Here is a 17,605-nt window from a genome sequence, read left to right on the forward strand (position 1 = left end):
TGATTGTTTGCAGTTGAGAGATGATCAAGACCTTCAGTCTAGCCAAGAAGTTTTTATTTTATTCTGAAGCAAAGTGTGTCAATGAAAGGTTTTGACTGAAGAATGTTGTAATCAGTATTATTTGTATTCTAAGATATTTATCTGGATATTTATGCTAGATAAAGTCTGGAGAATGGATTCAAGAACTGTAAAGGTGATTATGTGCTCACAGTAAAGAATGGGGAAAGTAATGATTGAGTAGAAATAGGGTGAAAAGGGGAAGAAGCCCATGTTCAGATGGAGCATGACATCAGACAGTGGCACTTGTTCAACCAAACTCTAATAGTTAATGAATTAATATAAATTTGTTCTTTTCTAGACAGGAATAATGTGCTCAGGAGCTACTTTGCAAAATGACTTATGTTTTTAAGTGAAGTTAAGTTTCGTTATGCCTTCCTTGTAAATTGTCAAAATAAAAATGCTAACCCAATGGTTTGTTTACAGTTATGGGTTTGTTTGTTTTCAGTATTAGGGCTCAGACTCAGGGTATTTGTTATACTATGCAAACATATTACCACTATATCTCTAGTTCAATGTTGTAATTCTTACTAGCAAAAATCAGATGTAATATCTTCCCATCAGTACTAAAACCAGCTAAATGCTCTGCTGAGATACAACCATGCAATAGCTCTCACCAACGTAATTCTCCCTCTATTCACAGTTTCGATGTGGACAATGGCACATCAGCGGGACGGAGTCCCTTGGATCCCATGACCAGCCCTGGGTCTGGGCTAATTCTCCAAGCAAACTTCGTCCACAGTCAACGCCGGGAGTCCTTCCTGTATCGATCTGACAGCGACTATGACCTCTCTCCGAAGTCTATGTCCAGGAACTCCTCAATTGCCAGTGATATGTGAGTGTAAGGGTGGGCAGAGCAGCTAGCAAAGCCTGAGCAGCTTCATCTCTCGAGGGGATGATGTCATAAACGATGACTTCATCCAATCCCATCCTCCTCCTTCAATGCAGAAAGTGAACAAAATCCTCCAAGCTGAAGAGGAATTGTCGATTTAACTTGAATGCACTGTCGCCTTGATTAATGGGAATAACATTTTCTCAGAAAATATATTGTTTGGGAAAAGTAGAATTAAATATTTAATACAAAATTATTCTTAAGACATTAGCTTATATTTATGAAAGACTTGAGCTTTAGATACTCAGCCAATTTTCTAATATTTTTAAAGCCTTAAACATAGGTTGGAGACCCCTATGACACGAAGATGGACAGTGTACTGACTATATTTCAGTTGATGTGTACAGACCTGAAACTGACAAGATCTTTTGGGGATTTTATACAAAGGAAACCAGGTTCTAAATATAAACCACTAGGTTCAATATACTGGAATTCACTTAAGGCATAGAATAGACTAGAAATGAATTCAAATTAATGGGCTTATAGATAATACAAGGACTATTGACTCATTTCCCCAGAAATTCAGTTTTTAAGCTTACCGTACATTCACACTCATTCTATTTTGAGGAAACTTCTGACGCAACATGCACACTGTCACATCTGGCAATGGACACAATTAGCCATCTAATGTTTATCTAAACATTTATCCTGCTACACTCAACATCTTCCTGTGAAACCCTCACAGAACCTACTTACAGTTTATCTTATAGTACCCTTGTGAATCCAGTGTTATTCTTGGTACCCTAAAAGATCACCAAGGCAATAGACCAAGCAACAGTCACAAATGGGCATCTAGAAATAAAAAACCAGACTTTGCCAAGTTTGTAACCTTTAGTTCTCAGTTTCCCCTTCTCACATCGGCTGTGTTACTGATGACTACCCTTCTTTCTAAATGACTTTCCTTTGCCAGGGGGTCTGTTTGTGTTATCTCCATCCCTCTTCTATAGGTTTAAAAATGTCCTTAGGATGTTTATTTGTTCATTCAGACACATGAGAATATGTCTGGAGCTCCTAGAACAGTTCTTGAGCTCTGAATTTAAGGAGAAGGAAGGGCTGGTATTATTTGTAATAAAATGTGAGTATTACCTTGACATTTTACAAAGTACTACACAAACACAGAACATGGGCCCAAGGAAAACTCTTTGCCCAAAGAAAATTAGAAGACAGCAATGGGCTCAAGGAGCTGTTCTTTAAATATGGAGACACTGGTATGTTGAAGGCATGGTGTTCAGCTGACTGTGAGTGGCATCTGGTAAGGGAGGAGGAAGATTCAGATAAAGTCTGTGGGGACTGAGAGCCACTGAAGTTCTTTGGATTTTTCCATGTTTCACTTCTGTATTTTGATTATTATCATTCTATCTTGGAATGATTGTACAATGAAGAGATAATAGGAAAGGGATTCATATTGAATATCATCATGGAAACACAATTGGCCACCTGGGATAAAAATCTAGATCAAGGTTGTAAAGTGCAGCTAAGAGATTGGTCCAGATGTGAGAGACACAAGGCTTATAGAAGTGGTGTGTGTGTGTGTGTGTGTGTGTGTGTGTGTGTGTGTGTGTAGCTTGTAGAGAAAGAGGAACAAAAGGAGTGCATTTTGACAATGACGGAGTAAAAAGATGTCAATATGTTAGTATATCAGTAAACAGATTAACATGAGGAAGAGACAGACACTAAATTGTGGATCCAGCTTTATTAGAACAAGATGGGGAAAGCTTGCGATTTGTTGGCAAGAGAAGGACAAAGATTAGAAATAACAGTCCACAGGACTAGAAGAGATTAGAAAACCGATTACCTTCTGTAATTACTAGGTGTGTAGATGCCATTTGAGTGAAGCACCTCCGTCAGGCAATAGAATGAGAAGCCCAGTAGGTTGAGGAGTGAGTTAAAAGTGCTTCTCTAAGGCAGTGAATGCATATTATTAGAAAATCAATGAGAAAGTGGAGTGAGAGAATTAAACCTGACTAGCAAAGAAAAAATTTAGGAGGAAAGAAAAATGTAATTAATAACACTTGAGCTGAGTGAAGGCCCAGAAGATAGAGACTAAAATTCGGGACAGAAAGAGAATTGCAGATTAGTGTATAGTTATTGACACAATCATGCTCAGAAAACAGTTTCTGGAAAAATGATAGAGGCTGGTTTTGTATTTCTTCTTAAAACTTACTTATTTCATGTATGTGAATACACTGTCACTCTCTTCAGACACACCAGCAGAGGACATTATATCACATTATAGATGGTTGTGACCCACCATGTGGTTGCTGGGAATTGAACTCAGAAGCCCTGGGAAAGCAGTCAGTGCTCTAAAACACTGAGCCATCTCTCTAGCCTCTGGGGTTGTATTCTTTAGAGAAGACAATGGAGCAATACATAAAAGGAGAAATATAAAGATGGGACAAGGGTTTAGAGAATAGTGGATAATGATGTCCACCTTTCCATCAAACAGAAAGAGTTAGCCATTGGCAGCAGTGAGAATGGGGTAGGTACCTTGAGGACAAGGCGAAAGGAAAAAGCCATACCCAAGTCTGGTGATACATTCCTGTATTTTAGATACTCAGAGGTTGAGACAAGATGATGCTGAATTCAAGGACTGTGTCAGTTATTGATGTTGCTCTGGACCAACTGGGGAAGCACAGGGAGACTCTACCTCAAAGGGAAAAGTATGAATAGGGCTGGAGATGTAGCCCCCAGTGGTAGAGTGCTTACCTATCACAATATATGTGTCTTAGTTAGGGTTTCTATTCCTGCACAAAACATCATGACCAAGAGGCACATTGGGGAGGAAAGGGTTTATTCAGCTTACACTTCCATATCGCTGTTCATCACCAAAGGAAGTCAGAACTGGAACTCAAGCAGGTCAGGAAGCAGAAGCTAATGCAGAGGCCATGGAGGGATGTTACTTACTGGCTTGCTTCCCCTGGCTTGCTCAGCCTGCTTTTTTACAGAACCCAGGTCTACCAGCCCAGGGATAGCACCACCCACAATGGACTGGGCCCTCCCCCCTTGATCACTAGTTGAGAAAATGCCTTACAGCTGGATCTCATGAGGCATTTTCCTCAACTGAGGCTCCTTTCTCTGTAATAACTCCAGCTTGTGTCAAGTTGACATAAAACCAGCCAGTACAATATGAAAGACTTATACAGTGAGGAAGTTCAAAAATCTGATCAAGCAAGACAACAGCACACTAGTGGGATTGATAGAGGTGTACTTAGTCTAAGAATCCCCATGGATAGTAAAAAAAAAGCTGTCTAGTTGAACTTCATTAAAAGTAAAACAGCAAAATAGATAAACACCTCTCCCAGGGTTGACAGACATTGGAGAAGAGGGGAAGAAAAAAAATGTAAGAGCCAAAGGACAGAGAGATGTGTAGTAAAAAAAAAAAAAAAATCTAGACATGACAGGATTTGACCATTACAATCATTGACTCTCTGCAGCTGTGATTGTCTACAAAAGACCTATTGGGTCTGCCAGAATTTCACCATGGGTGGGTTAGGGGCCCATAAGTTTTCAACCACACCTAAAGGACTATGATAAACTAGCAGGCAAGAAATGCTAATGAAACACATAAAAATAGACAGGACAAAGACTTGTTGAAAAGAAAGTAGGAGAGGAAAGGGTTGGGAATGAAAACAACTAAATTTGTTTTAGGAACGAAAGAAAGTATTGAGCAATTAAAACATATTAAACATATTATAAAGAAAGGTCAGAGAACTTGTAGTGGGTAAGTGGATGAGTATTTTAATGGTTAAATACTCTGCTCTCTAAAATTCTAGAAAAATATTTTGTTATGTTAATGCATAGGCCATGTGTCCCATACCCTTTGTTCAAGTTAGGAAAGACTAAATATGCACCTCCATTTTACAAAGAGCTGATGAGATTTCACATTCTGAAAAAAAAAAAAAAAAAAAAAAAAAAAAAAAAAACGGTATTTCCAAAGCTCTATAGAAGAATGACCTCATTTACCCTGTACCAATTCAAGAGTTCCTTTATCTGCTGGGAGGACTCACGTAGGAATGACAAATTGAATCAGACCATGATGCAACTCTGTATATTGTTGAAAAATAATGCCTTGACGTGCTCAGCTTCCTGAGTTCCTCTGTGTATTTTCCTAGGAGAAATGAGGCATTCCTTTCATACTTGCTGAGAAACAAGATAAACAAAGTAATTATGACTTCATGTTTAATTTAATAGAGCATTTATCTTCCACACATTCACAACTCTGCTCTCCCTTTATTTGATGGCTTATGTGGCCATGTATGTAAACCTCAGGTTCCTTTAACTACTTCCCAGCAATGTTCAGTGTCCACAGCTCTACTACACAACTGTGCCTTATGGAGAATGATCTTATTAAAAACTGCTTTGCTCACCTGATGATTCCATATATGTTGTTCCTCCCCAGCATCTCCACAGATTTCTTTATTTGAAGGAAATGCTTTAGAAAAACCACATAATCTGTAACTTTAGGTATAATTGTTTAATTAATTAGGGAATGGGAAGAAAAAAATTATCCCTTCCTAGCAAGACGCCACTGTCTTATCATCCACGAATAAGTATTAATAAGTAGCAGGCGTACATGAAGAAGAAAGTCAGCAGTGATGGTCATTAACATACATCATGTGTGCGTATTACATACACTTCACTGTTCTGGTATTTTTGTATCTGGTGTCTCATTTCACCCTTCACTTCTTTAAATGAAGAGGTCACTATGCTATTTGTGAATAGGAGACCTGGAGTCTGAAAATAGTCATCTTTTCAAGACACAATGAAAGTTTTGACCATCTGTAAAGAACACCACTTTGATGATACCACTGTGGACAATATTTGTGAGTAGGTAGAGGAAATTCATTGTCCCTGGGAAGTCCTAGAGAGCTGCTGGTCTTCAGAAGTTTATGCTAGAATCCAGAAGAGGTAATACTTCCTAATCCGAGTGAATGAATGGATGTCTCAGCAGCAGAATAGATGAACACTCCAACAAGACTGTAAAAAAACAAAAAGCAAACACACACACACACACACACACACACACACAAAATTCTCACAGATGCTTTTATAGTGTTTCATTCCACTTTGATTCAATCAAGAAAATTCCTCACCTGGGCTAAACTGCTTGGGTTTTTGGTTGATTCCATATATAGCGAACTTGACACCAGATTAGCATCACAGATACTCATAAATATTTTAAAGTCATCTGATTTGCCAATTGGGAGTCATCCTCCATCAACTTAAGTTGGAAGTTATCGAAGCCTAAGCATCCTCCCCGATTACAGAACTCTACCGCCTGAGGATGTTATATTAATAGGACCAGAGGAAAATCACACAGGTGAAAGGAACAGTTTCACTTCTCAAGGGAAACAAAATATGTGCCAGTCACCTGTAACACTAATAGATTTACATTTTTTCTGCTTTCATCTTTAGATCATAGCAGCCCTTTGAGCCCCCATGTCTTCACAAAACAGAGTTTTCAGTGGTTGGTGGATAAAAAGCATTTGCTAAATAAAAGAGAGGCAGTTGCCAGTCTCTTTTTGCAGCAGGAAGTTGTACAGTGCTAACAGGTACTGAGTTGTTAGGGGAAAATTGTTTGGACCTAACTACTTAGTAATTGGAACTATTGGCGATTTCTTTGGACAAAGGGAGTGTTGTAAGTAAAACTGAGACATTAAAAGCACCATGAAATTGGTTGTAAAGGTATTTATTTTATTTATATCCTGAAGACTGAAGCAAGACCAACTATGTCAGGAGCAATCTACTGTGGAAGGGGAGGAGAGAAAACAATTTCAGTGACATCATCTTATCAAGCTCAGGAATACAAAGTGTGCCCTGTTCCTGATTCTGTGAGGACACTGGGTTTCCCAGATGCTTTATTATCATCCACAGTCATACAATCATGGCTACAGTCTAGGTGGCCTAGTCTTCTGCTTCGGTGGCTGACCACTGGTATTATTGTTACTATACAGTGTTTGCGCACATTGACATGAATGTTTATGATTTCGAGAAGCCCAGAAGCAAAGTGTGCAAAAGATATTGGCCACAGGGCTAGCTGTTTCCTACTTTATTTCTTTCTATCTTGTCTTTTTCTTTTCTACTTTATTCAGTAACTGGGCTATTATAGAATCGCAAGCATGAGTAATGGCAAAATGCAAACCAACCTTGACCTTTGAGTCTCCAAACTAAGCAATTAAATACATTAGCTAACATACATTTTATATTTTTAATTTAATTACAAACCTAATGTTTTAGTTGCCTTTAACATGGTCAGAATAAAAGTCAGGGCTTTAATACAGTAAGATGTCATGATGCCTGGTTTTATTACATTGTGCTTCAAGTGTTCAAATTAACAGTTTTCACTAGCAAAGTGAAAACATTTCCCAAAATCTTAGAAGATAAAGGAAGAGAAATATTTGTCTCAAATTAGAGAGAAACGAGCCTTTTGGCAAACTATCTTATTTCTAATCATTTTTATGCCATCCCCAGGAGAATTTGTCTAAACGTTTAATATACAAGTTTCTCTCTCTCTCTCTCTCTCTCTCTCTCTCTCTCTCTCTCTCTCATCTATTGATTGATCTGTGTAAACCAATCGCAGATCTTTGAATTCATAGCCACCATCCTGCCTCAGCCTCCCCATGGCTGGGTTTCCAGCAGTGCACTGTCCAATCCAGATGACAGTTGTTTTTATCGTGTAGGTTTGTATGCATGTGTGAGCATGTGTGAGAGTGATGTATGGGCATATATATGTTCAGCTCCTATGAGCATGATCAGAGGTGGCATCTGGTCCTGCTCCATCACTCCCTGCATTATTTCCCTGGACAAGGTCTCTCCCTGCATCAGAAGCTAGATTGTTGGCTAGCAACCCTAATGATTCCTTGTCCCCTATTCCCCACAGTGCTGGGTTTACAGGCAGGCAGCTAGCTGTACTTAGCTTCATTTAAATGTGGGCTCTGGGATCCAAATGCAGGCCCTCATTCTTGCACAGGAAATGGTCATGTCCACCAAGCTAATTCTCTTTTCTTTTCTTGATCGTCACATTACTATTTTAATGGTGAAAAAAAAAAATGATAACCGAGGAGAACAGTCCCCTAAGACTTCCTAGGTTACAGAAATGTAAAGAAAGCAATGTGATAATGAATTAACTTTGTAAGTGAAAATAAAATGAAACCCATATGACATTGGGCATTGAGCAAGCCTTTCAAAAAAAATTAAACACTTGATAATACTACTACTTTGCTGATTATGAAATGTACCACCTACCTTTGTAAAAATGTAGAGTAAAAGCTGCTTAAAAAGGAAATTATCTGATACCCCCATAAGCCATCAAATTGATTTTGATTCCTGCTAGAAAGCATGCTTGGTTAAGGAAGAGTTGCCTCATTTATCAGCATGCTCTTAAAGGAACAGGATCTCTGAGAGCAATATGTGAATTACCGGCTAACTAGAGACAGGAAAATATAAACACCACCTTCAAAGCAAAAAGCCAAGCCATTGGTCAAGTTGGTGCTTCCATGTGCCTTCACAGAGCCAAATGGGCACTTCCTGCCCCCTTCCACTTGCAAAGACCGTATGGTTTGAGCAAGCTGTGGACCTCGGGCTGGTGGATCTCACTTTGTTCCCAAGCCCCACTCATTCTCTAGGTTGAAGACGAAAGAGGTGAGAACAACGCTCTAGTGTATCACAAAATGGAAACTTTCTGACAGTTAAAATTTTGGTGGCAGGTAGTTAGAAAGAGGTAGAGGGTGGCAGGCTCAGAGAAGGAGAGAAGGTGATTTTTCTAGTAGCCATCTGGCGTGCATTTTTTAGCACTTTCTGGGGAGAGAACATAAAACTGGCTGATGTGCTTAGATGAGGCCTGCTCTATTATTTATTTGCTGAACAGTATGAACAGCAGCTATACCGTTCAGGATGTTATTTTGAAGGCAATGCAGATTCATGAAAACAAGACAAAAATCTTCGCTTTCATTTTTATTTTTTAAAATCCTAGACAGGAAAGAAGAGAGGCAGCTGATATTGAGACTCCAGCATAAATACCTGCTCTGTTACAGATCAGGCACTTGAAATATGTATTTTTCTTGTCAGTCTTGGCTCCTTTGCAAACTGTCCTCAGTCTCTCCCCACACTCTTCCCTGTGCCATATAAGGAGAGACAGCTTCAGATACAACAGTGGTTATACGGTGTGTTCCTGAAGGTCAGCTCTACCACGGAGTGCCACTAAACCGTTCTAGCTCCCTGCCGTAGGGACAGTTAGATACTCTATCTTGGATATGGGGGGAACAAAGGCCTCATTGCAAGTATAATTTTGCTTCAAAAAGTCCAAGTCAAGGGAACAGACCCTAAGCGTTCCTTGCAGATTTCCGGTGTGTTGAATGCGTTGGTGTGGGTTTGGTGAAGAGGTTCCTCCATTGATCTGCATTCCCTATTGCATTGTCTCTCAGACCCTGGGTCAGCTTTCCCTTCATCACCTTGAGGCTTCCAGAGTTTTCCCAACCTTGGATCAAAACAGAGGTTTTTGTTTACAGGCAGGACTAAATACACAACAGGCATTGCGACGACTCTCTCCTTCAAAGCAGAGACTAAAACATAGAACCGAAGGATAACAAGTCGACTCCCTGTAAATGCAAATGCAGGATGTCATGTAGGTCAAGTCCTTCTCAGTCTGTGTTTCAGCCAGGAAGAGCAGGACTGCACATACAGCTCGTTCCTGCTTGGTACTTGCCGGGTTTCAGAATTCTGTATAACTACCCAAGCCCATGCTATTTGTTTGCTGTGTGCTTAGTTTGTTTGTGGCCTATTCACACACGAACACACAGAATATTTCCATGACTGTGGATGCTTCCATTGGAAAGCATTGTTCTAGAGACTGTGGTATTTACTTCTGAGGGCCTTAGATTTGTCCAAAATATTTGAGGAACCAGAAAACCATATGGTCAAAACAACACTATGGGTTTTTGTTTGCTTGCTTGGTTTTGTTTGTTTGTTTGTTTGTTTTGTTTTTTTAAGCCTAGGTTCAAATTTAGCTACATAGCACACTTCCATTTTTTGGGGTTTCAAAGCCTATCACAATGTCAAAAAGCATCAGAGAGAACAACATAGGTCTCTGACTGCTTATTTTGCCTTGGAAATGACATTAACAAAGCAATTCTGACTAAAATGTATAGTCAGTTTAATTTTTAAAGACATGAGAATCTTTCACACATACACAAAAGGATAATCTCAGGGAAAAAATGAGTTAACCACAGGAATATGAAACTTTTCAACACTTCTCCACACTCCATATTTACTGCTACTTTGACAAGGTCCAATGAACACTCTCTGTCCGACAAACTCTAAGTTCCAGGCTAGCTTCAGGAAACTAATGATCTCTGCCATTTGCCAAGGGTGTAACTGGCTCTGAACTTAGGTTCTCAGATCCCCATTCCTTGTCTTGGAGTGGGAATATGAGAGTACCCATTCATGCAGAGTCTTAAGAATTAGATCCTCTATGTCCTCACTTTTGGCGCATAGTAGACTTAGAAAAAAGTCTTCTCTATTTGGTTAAGCCTTTTCTTTGAACCTAACTGGCCCATTCCACCGCAGGCAGACCTTTAAGGAGATTGCACTCACTAGCCATAAATCTCCCACACAGACGAGCATTCTGGAGAAAACCCAAGAGAACAGGGCCAATGACGTTAAGAATAAACAGAAAGGCTGTCAAATAACGTACGCTGTGAAAGAAGAGCCTGTTCCTAGAACACGGAGTGAGGGCACTTGGGTAGCCTCTTTCCCTCTGACTACTCAGCCCTTTGCCTCCTGTTGGGAACATCAAACTCAGCCTAGGACTCACAGCCCCCTGTGGTCATCTGTGACATCAGCAGGCCTGGAAATTTTCCTCTGCTGCATCAGTCTTTGTTAAGCAAAATAGTACGACTTGCTTCATGTTCCTGTCTACAAACACTTCCTAAGCTCCTCTGAAGCTTGTAACTCGTGTTCATAAATGTGAGAGTGGATTATGTTTGCACCGCCTTAGAGCTTATTCAGTATCGTGCCTTCTCGGTGAAGCCAAACGTTCTATCTCTACAGCACACATTCAGTATTAGACCACAGATTGTTTGCTTATATTGTGTCATAAATTTCCAGTTTTATGCCTTATCATCAACGTAGATTATTTTTTAAAGATTTATTTAATATGAGTATGCTGTTGCTGTCTTCACACACACCAGAAGAGGGCATCACATCCTGTTACAGATGGTTGTGAGCCACTGTGTGGTTGCTGGAAATTGAACTCAGGACCTCTGGGAGAGGAGCCAGTGCTCTTAACCACTGAGCCATCTCTCCAGCCTTCAATACACATTCTGAATATGATCTGAGCACAGAAAAAGCAAAAAATAAGGATATATATCTTGGAGTTTATGTGTTTACTTATGGATTTTTAAGGTGTGTATGTATGTTTGTGTGTGAGTATGTGTATATATGTGTGTGTATATCTGTGTATGTATATGTATGTATGTATTTGTATGTGTATATGTGTGTATATGTATGTGTACTTGTGTATGTATGTGTATATGTGTATATATGTACATGTGTATATGTGTGTGTTTGTATGTGTATGTATGTGTATATTTGCATGTATGTGTTTGTATGTGTGTGTATGTGTGTATATGTGTATGTGTGTGTATATGTGTATATGTGTACATGTGTATGCGTATATATGTGTATATGTGTGTATGTGTTTGTATGTGTATGTATGTGTGTATGTGTATGTATGTGTTTGTATGTGTATGTGTGTGTGTATGTGTGTGTATGTGTATGTATGTACAGGTACATGTATGTGAAAATGAAGGAAACACATGTGAAAACCTGACGACAACCTCCCTTAGGCATCATCCACATTTTATTTGAAGCCAGGCTTCTTCACTGGGATGCAGCTCACCAAATACAGTAGGGTGGGCAGCCAGTGAGCTCTGGGGCTCCATCTTTTCCAATGCTGTCATTACAAGAATGCACCACCATGCCTGGATTTCTTTTTTTTTTAATGTGGATTCTAGGAATCAAATGGAAGCTGTCAGCCTTGTAAGGCAAGCTTTGAGGGTTGATCCACCTCCCTGGCTGCACTTATTGTTTCTGAGACTGGGTCTCACGTCATCCAGGCTGACATTGAATAATGTATAGTGAACTCCTGGTGGAGACTTGTGATCTTTCACTGTGAAAATGAAGTCAGCCAAGTAAAACGTGAGAGCTGCTATCTTGGTTTAAATCTGCATTTTCCAGAGAAGCACCTATTGGTTCTTGGTGCATTTTACTTTCCAGGTGCCCCAACTTCTCCATAATGTTATTTTAATTCTTATGATTGTGTTGCTTCTTAGCTATTAAACAATTAACAAGATGTAAAGTTTAAATTATAGCATACCAAGTATCTTCTGAAGTCACAACCTTTTCTGAAGGCAGACGATAAAAATGTATGAATATATAGATATCGAGGAGGAGAGCGCTGGGCCAGAACCAAGAGCCTCACACATGCTAAACAACCTGTATCGTCAGCCCTTCCATGGTATTCTTTAATTATATGAAGTCATGTGTAGTGTTTACAGAGCTAGTGTCTCATAAAAGGTTTCCCTGTGGAGTAGAATAGATTAAATAGGTCAACTTTCTGAATGTTCAGTATGTGTGTGTGTGTGTGTGTGTGTGTGTGTATAGACACATACATGTATATTATAATATACATGTTAACTTATAGATATCAATATATAAATATCATATGCCTTCCTCAGATCCTTGTGCCCTGTTTGTAAGAGTGTTAATTAATTATTGCCCAGAACTCTATTTCTAGATCAAAAAAAATGATATTTTTTACTGATTTCCATTATTTAATTTAAGATTGTGGAGCATGAAAGGCACCAGAAAGGCTGATGGGTAGGGGAACAGACATAGGGCACCTCCTTCCACATCAGAAGACTCAAGACAAGTGTGACACTAACACTCACACTGACCTGCAGTGGCTCATTCTGGAAGTTTCTGCATGCGTTTCTTTCTGGTACCCCTGGGTACCAATCTGCCTGCCACAAGGGTGATCATCACCATTAGGCCATTGTAAGCATCATCCCACAAGCTTTATAGGTGCTGCTTTGGGGACTTGCAGCCTTCTCACTTGTTCAGGAATAAGTTCAAGTGAGCTGCCCTCAGTGGGGGTTATGTCAAGGAAATGTATGAGTAAAATAACTACATTCATTTAATTAAAAAGTTAAATCTTTTCTGAAATGGGTGTGGTGGTGCTCATTAGAAATCCTAGCACTAACAGGCCCAAGGTAGGAACATTCCAGATCCAACATCAGCCTGGTATACAAAGTAAACTCTATATTTCAAAATAAGTAGAATGAAATGGTTGAAATAAATAAAATCATCTTTGGCTGGCTAGACTGAGAAATAACCACTGAGATTTAAGACAGTTATTGACGTTGGAAATATTGCAGAGTCCTAGGTATCATCAGCCTTTTCCGCTTTCTTCCAAGAAGAGGGCTGCATGACTTCTTGCATTTCCCTGCTTCTCAAAGACATGTCATACTGACACCTTGCTCTTGTATCCCTAGTCTACTGGAGCTGACATTACCCTAGCAACAGCACCCACAGGGTAACATTCCCCTGTAAGTACAGTGGCTGGAACGGGAGTCGGTTGAAAAGTTTCGTAGGGTTTTTTATTAGTGGATGATGCACTCCTATGTTATGTTTGACTCCTGGCCTATCCAAGGCTTACACATGACCTAACAGATCACTTGATGCTAACCACCTACAAATGTTAGATGGCCAAGGGTAGTCTCACAGAAGCCAGTTCTGTCGCTGGTTCTTTGCACAGCATTCCTGGCTAACATCTACAATGGGAAGTCTAGAGGAAGGTGCCGGCCCAGAGCTGAGAACCCTTTTCTACTTATAGCATGTTCTCTGTGCCTAAAAAGCAATATTGACTCTGGTTGGTAACCAAGGAGACCCTCTTTTGTCCAAGGGAGATGAACAATGGTTAGCATCCCAGAAGTCATGTTTTCAACCCAGAGGCTGGGAAGGGCATGTACGGAAGATAAAGATGGAATTACTGTAATTCCCAATGGGATTTTCTTGCATTGGAACATACCATTTAATATTGATGAGAAGTGGCCCAAGAACTACTGGAGACTTCTAACACTGCCTCTGGTTTGTTTTTCAGACATGGAGATGACTTGATTGTGACTCCATTTGCTCAGGTAAGCAGACTTTCAAGTGTTTAGGCCTCTCAAAGATTACACATCTGATGTGGGATTTTATTTCGATTATCAATATGACTTTATTACATACTCCTGTGTAGACGCACATTGTTTGGCTGATTCAAGTAATTAAAACGCAGTGCTGGAGAATGCAACCTTAGCCCTACCTTTGTGTAAGATTGTTAGACCCGAGTGTCTAACTTCAAATAACAAGTTAGCTAAGGGCAATAGTACTCATGGGCCCCCATTTCCCTAAACTGGAATTATCCCCAGAAGGAGGCTATATCATGGATTCAGTTACATCTAGTATAATTAGTACATGATCCCTGTTTGAAATTCAATGATCTCGTTTAACCTGATACTTTATTTACGCCTTTTTTACATGTGTTATTTGTACAAAGATTTAAGTTAGCAACACATTTGTGTTCCTCATGCATAAGAGAATAAAATCTTTCAGCTCTGTGGCACAGATGTGAGATGATAAAATGACCCAAAGTGTTTTGGAATGTATACAGAATGGCTAAGGACCAGATGTTTTGTAGAGCGAAATGGGATCTTGAACGTCTTGGGTAGATGTACTTACTCATCAGAACAGAGCCTACAGAGTCTATCTGCCATTCTAATGTTCAAATCAAATCCAGATTTTAGGTACTAGCTCACATATAACTCTTTCCTACTCTTACATTTTGAACTTTTGAACTTTTATAAAAGCTCTTGGGTGCCCTGGTCCACAGAAAAGGGTGCCAGCTTCAGGTAGCTTGTACATTTGATCTTAGACTGGTTCTGCGCTGTGCTCAAATCTTTCAGTGTTTTCTTAGGCATAAAGGAATACCCCTTTAACTGTCCCTCATGTCTACTGTTCATCTCTTCCCTTCGAACACAGCAACAACTGAGGCAGAGTCCCTAGGGATGGAGAGGAGCGGGTAAAAGCTGTGCTAGGAAGCCCGCTCTGCAGTCAGCTGCTATTTCCAAGGTCCCGCTGGTTTTTGGCTGCCTTCTAAAATCCAAACCTGGTAACCGTAACCATGTCCCTGGTAACAAGCATCCAAGCCCTAGAAACCAACATCCTTGTCCCCGTTAGATGCAGGAGATATGGCTGCTCTGAAAACAGGAACTAGCGTGTTATCTTGCTAGATAGTTTCAGGGGGGAAATACAGGGGCTATTGCTAACATGACATAGAATTAGTGTTCCATTAGGAATGGTCATCAACAATATATTTTAAGCTCCTGTGTATCCTTTTCCATTCCCCCTCATAGCAATGGCCTAGTGGCCAAGTTCATGGACACTGTGGGGTAATGAGGAAAGTTCATTGTCTTCTTTCATTTGCTTTTTCCCACTTTTATAAAACAAACAAAAAATAAATAAATAAACAGCCAAGACAACTTGTGTATCATCAGGATCAATTACGGCTGGTAACCTTGTACGTAGCTCCGTTTTTTACTAGGCCGAGTCATTGTGAAATTACCCAGAACTTTCTGACACAGAGAAACAAGCACTTCGTGTGTTTTAATAAAAGTATAACTTGGAAAGAGGTTTGATTTTCAAACAGAAGGAACTTTTTTTGCCTACAAATAATTCTCCACTAACTTTTTCTTTCCTGAAGTGACTTAGGTGTCACTCTCTTAGGACTCTCTCAGGAGTCTTTGTCCTCACAAGGACACACTATTTCCTCCCTGCCCTGTATGTCACAGTCTGTGTTGTAGTGCCACCTAGTGGCATATGTTATGCATGGTCTGGAAAAAACCTGAAAAGTTTCATTCGTTCACTTTAGCTGTCTAATGAAGCCTATATATATATTACTGCCAGATCAGCGAGTCCCCTTGACTGAGAAATGTTTGAGAGCACCCCGAAGAACCTGAGAATTGTGTGCAGGAATATCCCCACTGTGACCTAGTCCATGAGCAATATTTTCCTGTAGTGTTAGCCCTGTTCATCGTTCAGATTTAGAATTTTTATCATTCCTTTGTTCGTTACATTAAGCAATTACACATTTGTTAGAGACGGCAAAAGAGAAAGTGCTGGCTGTAATTTTCAAGCCTACGCTATCTGAAAGAAACTCTAAGGCTCCTTTGATAATAAGCTTTCAAGAGGCAAGAGAATTCTAGGTGCTCCAGAGCCTGGCTGCAGCTTCTAATGCCGGTGCTGAGTCTATGGCCGAGAGCTGTCCTGGAGCAAAAGCAAATCTAGGAGCTTGGCCCTTCACCCCTGAACCCTGGTAACCCTTTTCCCCTTCTTACATCCTCTCTCAAAACTTGTTCCCTCCAGTGTCCTGAGGGACAAGAGTGCTTAAGAGAAGAACTAAATACACTTCTGTGAAGAATGTCAGAGTTAGTCCCCCAGGCCCAGGGCAGCATCCTGTGTGTCAGGTTCATCTCTGAGAGCCTCTGTTTATGTTTCTGCCTACATCACGTAACTTACATAGCAGAAGATGCTGTTAACATTTAAATAATTAACTGTCTTTGCCCCTCCCCAAACCAAAACAGTGTTCTAGTGTTCACATCCATGTGTCTTCAATGTCATTTACGACAACAAAGTTTGCAAGAGCGTATGTGAAAATACAGGCGCAAAGTGAGCAGGCCAGAGGCAGGCAGCCAGAGCCTGAGGGAAACTGCTTCCCTCGGTTTCATCTGAAATGTGTCATACTATACATGTAGTAAATATCTAAAGCAGAAATAATATAGTAAAACGGAGTGAAGAAATGGAATAGTGCCAACGCTTCAAATACTGATTAAATGTTTCTCCCCCAAGCAATCCGTCTGTCTGTCCACTGAAAAAGCAACCATTTGATTTTATCTGGATTATGAAGCCTGATACAATTTAATTGACAACTTTGTTTGTTTGTTTAAATTCTTCAACATCCAAAAGATAGGAATTATTCAAAATAAATGCATAAACTGTGCATACTAAACCCCAGAAAATTCAGTTTAATATCTTGCTAATATAACAAGTTAAAAACTGACATATAAGTCAGGTATGACAGTAAGGACCTTTAACCCCAGCGATCCAGGAGTGGGGCAGGCAGATCTCTGAAGTAAAGGTCAGTGGGGTCTGTTTAGTGAGTGCTAAGCCAGCCAGAGCTATACACTGAGCCTCATCTCAAAGCAAAACAAACCTCTCTACAGAAAAGATTCCATTCTTTAAACATTCATTAAATTAACATTTTCCCGAATGGGGTGAAATTTTCATATGACTATCAACTATGAATTACCTGTAAAACTTTTCCTATAGAAATGAAATACTAAATTATTACTTCTACTACCCCAATGGCCAAATGCTGTTAGCTAAACACAAAAGTATTTTGTATTAAAAATCAGTTAAAATACTTCTCTAGAATAGGGAGTATCTAGCTGGTGCAATAACTGTGTTTAAATATTTTGATTAACATATTTTCTCTTCACATCTTAGGACACAAATTAAGTTGTCATGGTTTCATGACAGGATCATTAATCTTTTCATTTC

General features: G+C 39.8%; 1 protein-coding gene across 8 annotated transcripts in view; it reads left to right on the top strand.

Annotated features, from left to right (window-relative positions):
• PDE4D (phosphodiesterase 4D) overlaps positions 1 to 17,605 on the top strand; it is a gene marked incomplete at its 5' end in the record, with an annotated part of 1,034,128 nt that overhangs the window by 846,056 nt on the left and 170,467 nt on the right. For 6 of the 8 annotated variants that reach the window (XM_080933670.1, XM_080933668.1, XM_080933671.1 and 3 more), the window contains 2 exons: positions 701 to 892; positions 14,109 to 14,145. In XM_080933670.1, coding sequence (XP_080789796.1) covers positions 701 to 892; positions 14,109 to 14,145 — 229 coding nt within the window. Of the gene's footprint in view, positions 1 to 700; positions 893 to 13,752; positions 13,925 to 13,980; positions 14,000 to 14,108; positions 14,146 to 17,605 lie in introns of those variants that run through there. The other 2 variants (XM_080933676.1, XM_080933675.1) reach the window with 2 other exon arrangements.

This window comes from Micromys minutus (assembly GCF_963924665.1).
Source record: "Micromys minutus genome assembly, chromosome: 20".
NCBI lineage: Eukaryota > Metazoa > Chordata > Mammalia > Rodentia > Muridae > Micromys > Micromys minutus.